The following is a 4661-nucleotide window of genomic DNA, read 5'->3' on the forward strand; positions in this document are numbered from 1 at the left end:
TAGGGTTCAAGTTTATCGTGTGGTTCGCCCAGGTTCGACTCCATGCTAGGTATATAATATATTACATACTCGTTTCTTGAGCGCATGCATGCGGCTGCCGCGCCGGGTTAGGCGGACATCGGTCGGGTTACGTTTGGGTCAGTAGCCTTTACTTTACTTTACGCATGATCATTGAAGTCGCTGTGCCTGAGAGCTGTCCCTTCTCTCGTTGATACTGAAGTTACTGGGTTACTCATAGAAAATTACTAGTGACTAGATTACATTGCCTGCTGAACTAAACGAGTGTTGTCGCCACGGGCCGTGGCCCACGGCGATGTCGTGTCTTCCAATAGTGGAATAAGCTAGATATACAAATGGTTTCTAACTCCCGCCGGCTACAGGGGTTTCCCCAGCAACCCCGTGTCATTGAACCACATAACTCAACACTTTAGACTCTTTTAGGACAACATCGTTACGCAAATATCAACAGTTGAGTTCCCACCTAGAGCACTTGGGTACGGTCAGCCGCCGCAGCATCAAGGCTCAGATTCAGCTGAAGTGCTGGCTTAGCTCTACGGGGCTTCCCTCTCCGTCGTGGCCGTCTGTTGATGGGTAACTGTTTACGATCGAAGCTGTCAAGTAAATGGAGTCTTATACCGACTCCAATTACGTGGTAGCACACTTTCGACTTCAAAAATGAGGTACAAGAACAACGGCACTGGCGCCAAGATGTGGCTTGACGAGGTACGTGGACGACATAAACTTTCAGCATCAAAGACGTGAGCTCATTAAAATTGGCATCCTGGCTATTCCCCTTTAACATTTCGATGTAACGGAGGATATTGGCTGGAGTGAGGAAACCTGAGTCGACTTTCCTCGATGAGGTAAATATGCAACGCGTGTTAGCTGAAGCATGCGAAAATTCGGTAATTTTCGCCGTAGCTTCCCATTTTGCGGCAGTTGCATATTCTGTTTTCGACGCCTCTACTTCCGTTATATCTTCGTAATGCCTCGTATTCGCGGTGTTCGAGCGATCAATTTCCCTACTGAACATTGGCAGAATATCGTTCACAACTTTGTGAGTGAAATCGCCAATGCTCAATTTGTTCCGCAGGACTTTGCCTTTGATTCTTCCATTTGCAGATTCAATGCCATTGTTGGTGGAAGGAAGCCTCTCAGCGAATCCCTCCCACCATGTTGAGCATGGAGGAACCTTAATCCATTGTTGGTCTATGTAAGCAACTGCCTGTGGGCAGAGGGGTTGGTATTTCTCTTTAAAAAGCCCAAACAGACACTGAAAACACTCTTTAGTTGTCGACAGCTGCAGCACAGCAAGACTGCGCAGCAACGAATTTTGTATATCGGCGGGAACTTTCAGCGTCTTAAGAGTGCCTTCAATGTTCTTCTTTACATGATACCAACACATGGATCTGTGTGCCTGCGGAAAAACGGTCGAAACAGCGTTCGTTATCGCAGGTGCCGCATCTGCCATTACGTAGTTTGGGGAATGCCAAGGAAGACCAATTTTTTGAGCACCGATATCAAGAGATTGGAGAATTTCTATGAAATCCATAGTACGTTCGTTACCACAGAGGGCCAGTGCAACAGGGAAAACATGATTCCTATAGTCACAGATGCCTAAAACTAACACAGGAAATCCGTGGTAGTTCAACTTGTATGTTGCGTCTATCGCGTACATAGGCGCTTCACGCGACATCGTGACCAGGCGACGAGTAGAGAAGACGACTCTGAAGCCACTCTCGAAACTCGAGTGTATCTGACAGAAGGCGGTATGTTATACATGGCAACATTCTCATCGTCAGCGACACGTGCAGTTGACTAAGTGCGTATTTTCTAATGCTACTGCTGGATTTCACCGTAACGTACAATATTACCACGAAAGCTTCATCCCATTCATCAACAGCGGGAACCCCGGCATTGTTAGCTGCCATTTGCTCAATGTCGGCTATGCTGGGTTGGTTGGTGCCGCCATTGAGCTTGTCCGTGTACGTTTGAACAAAACGTCTTATCTACAAGAAAAGAGGGAGAGTCCGTCTGCCATGATGGCAATGATTGGTAAGTTATTTTCTAATGCCGATAGAGCCGTACCTGGGTCGTCTTAGGAATCAAGTCCATCGGCATGCCAACTGCATGACATACATCTTCGAGTGCCTTGCGAATGACAGGTACTGAGGCGATACTTTTCGATAGCTGATGATTTATCAGATATCGGAAAGGTTCCCTAATACCGCGCTGCACGTCTTGATGGAAATGCTGTTGGTGATTGTAGTACAACGTCACCTTGAAGGAAGCCGGGTCGTAGCTGAGCATCAACTGAACTGGCGTCCAGTCCTCAGTGGGCGCCTCATTTTCTGCAGCTGACCCACTTGTTCTTCTCCGACTGTTAGACGGGTGGCCGCACTCACGACAGTAGAACCACTCTTTGAGGCCCTTCTTGGTGATGTGGGATCTGGATTTTGAACATTTTGAATATCCCGCATGACTGTTTGTACTGCGGTATCACCTCAATTTAGCAAAGCCGCCATTAGTTGCCAACCAGAAGGCTGCCTCAACCTCATCATCAAAGGTCTCAACGGGATCGCCCCAGTTAATAGCGGCACCGCGGACCTTCTTCGGTCGTTCGCTATCGGATGATGTTGACTCTTCCGTCACTGATTCGTGCAGCCTGTCGTCAGTCAATGGATCGCGTGGGATCTCTCTACAGACAGGCACTTGCACATCATCCTGAAAATATTTCATTCGATGAACATTACACACGGTGGTACGATAACCATAGATCACATTGAGAATCAAGTCTTGCGTTGCATGGTACAATTATCGGTCGGTTAATTCGATGCTCACCGCAGTTTGTTCCTGTATCTCTGCATCTGTTGTCCTTTGCGACCCTTCGCTGCCTAGCAACACATTTGGAGTTGCACCTGGTAAGTTAAAGAAGATCATGGGTTCTTCTGAACGATCATCAGGCGCTTGATCGGCCTGAAGAGATATAACAATAGCGAGGTAAGCTAGATCCACGCGCTAGTCATTAAAGTGGTCATTCATAGTAATTATTACTACGTAATATCTATGGATCAATGTTGGAAAATATGTACGTAGTGGTTCACTATTAGTGAACTAAGCCTGTTGGTGAGAATTAAATCATTTAAAGAAGTTCGCCGAAACTCCCATTGTTTTCTGTGTCGCCTGATCCAAAATCCTGTGGTAATCTCGTGAGGAACCCCGCGGACTGAGCTGAGGAAGCCAAGCTGATATTCCAACTCTGCTATGAATACTTGAAGTGTCATACTTATCATAACTTATCCCAGGTGCAATTCGTCAGGAACTCTCAAAAGTGACAAAATACTTACGTCATTTCCTAGTGCATCTGCCGGCGGTAGGTCCAGGAATATAACATCTTCGCGTGGTGTCTCGAAGTCTCCGCTATCGGAGATAGGAAAAACGGGCTCCATTCCAATGTTCACCTATATATGCAAGAATAGAAAAATGAGCTGGTCGTTTTCCTGCAGTGCCTTCGCGTATACCCCTCATAAGGCGAATGGTCTTAAGGGATATTAAAAGGGGTAGCCGAACTAAACGCTACGCTGCGTAACGTTTAGTGCGTAACTGGCGCATTCTAAGTGATAAGCGTTTTGTATCCCACATGGATTTCATTGGAGTCGAGATTGCGGAGCTAAAATATGGAATATTGGGAAACTTACTGTATCTCTGGCATTGCTACTTGATGACGGTTGTTCGGGTAGCTGGCTTTCTTCAGAGCTACACGTGCCTTCGGACAAGTTACGAGTTGTTGCTTGCACTGATCTGGCAACGAAAGGGAATGACGTGACAATTTTCACTCATTAGGTGTTCCCTAGCTTACCCTGCTGAGTCCATGCGAGGAACGGTCCTTGGAGATCCAGTCTCTGACTCGAATGTCAGCCTTTGGGCCTCCAATATTGTTGGAAAGGACGCACTGTGCTGTACAAGCCTAGTCGGAGGGACATCCGCCATGTTGCTATTGTATCGCTCGCGACCCTCTTCTGCGACAGCCGAAAAGTGACGGAGAAGTTGGGGCGATAACGGCGAGTAATCCGAGCTTGAAGCCGGACTCGAGCTACGAGCCGGCATGGATTCTTGTGCCTCATATACATTATGCTGAGCAGTACTCTCCACCTGCGCTGATGTAGCTGGAGCAGTACAAAAGTTTGAGGTTGATCCGCGAGCAGCTCCGCTTCGACGATTGGTACTCACAGTCCTAGGTGCGGCCTTCGCCCTAGCCTTGCCCTTCGCTTGAGCCTTAGCTTTCGGTTTGGCCTTGGCCTTCGCTTTGGCCTTGGCCTTGGCCTTCGCTTTGGCCTTGGCCTTGGCCTTACTCTTTGGTACAGGATACAACACCTTTGCCTGACCTTGAGTGTTAGAACGAGTTTCCATGTTTGTGTAGGTGACAAGAGGAATATTCTGAAAAGAATTATTTAAGGATGTTGTGGACAGAAAGCCAAACAGCTATTCCAACTCCCAGGGTTGCAATATCGTAGTGTAGTTGAGCGCCGACGTTGCTAATCTCCTTTTCTCTAGCTTTTCAATTATAGGGAGTCCCTAGTACGGATAATTATTAACACAATTAACTGTCTTCACAGGTACGGCTCTGGTGTTGTCCTCGAAAACCTCCGTGGCTGTCGATT

The 4661-nt window shown here is 47.3% G+C and overlaps 1 protein-coding gene across 1 annotated transcript; it reads right to left on the bottom strand.

Moving 5' to 3' along the window:
* Window positions 1–2499: 2499 nt before the first annotated feature.
* Pmar_PMAR001972 (hypothetical protein) lies at window positions 2500–4410 on the bottom strand (the record flags this gene model as incomplete). Its single annotated transcript, XM_002765394.1, has 6 exons — window positions 2500–2724; window positions 2842–2976; window positions 3348–3461; window positions 3719–3796; window positions 3860–3967; window positions 4231–4410. 6 exons carry the CDS (start codon window positions 4408–4410, stop codon window positions 2500–2502), a joined length of 840 nt encoding a protein of 279 aa, XP_002765440.1.
* Between the last annotated feature and the right edge of the window lie 251 nt (window positions 4411–4661).

The sequence above is a fragment of the Perkinsus marinus genome (assembly GCF_000006405.1).
Source record: "Perkinsus marinus ATCC 50983 genomic scaffold scf_1104296975500, whole genome shotgun sequence".
Classification (NCBI taxonomy): domain Eukaryota; phylum Perkinsozoa; order Perkinsida; family Perkinsidae; genus Perkinsus; species Perkinsus marinus.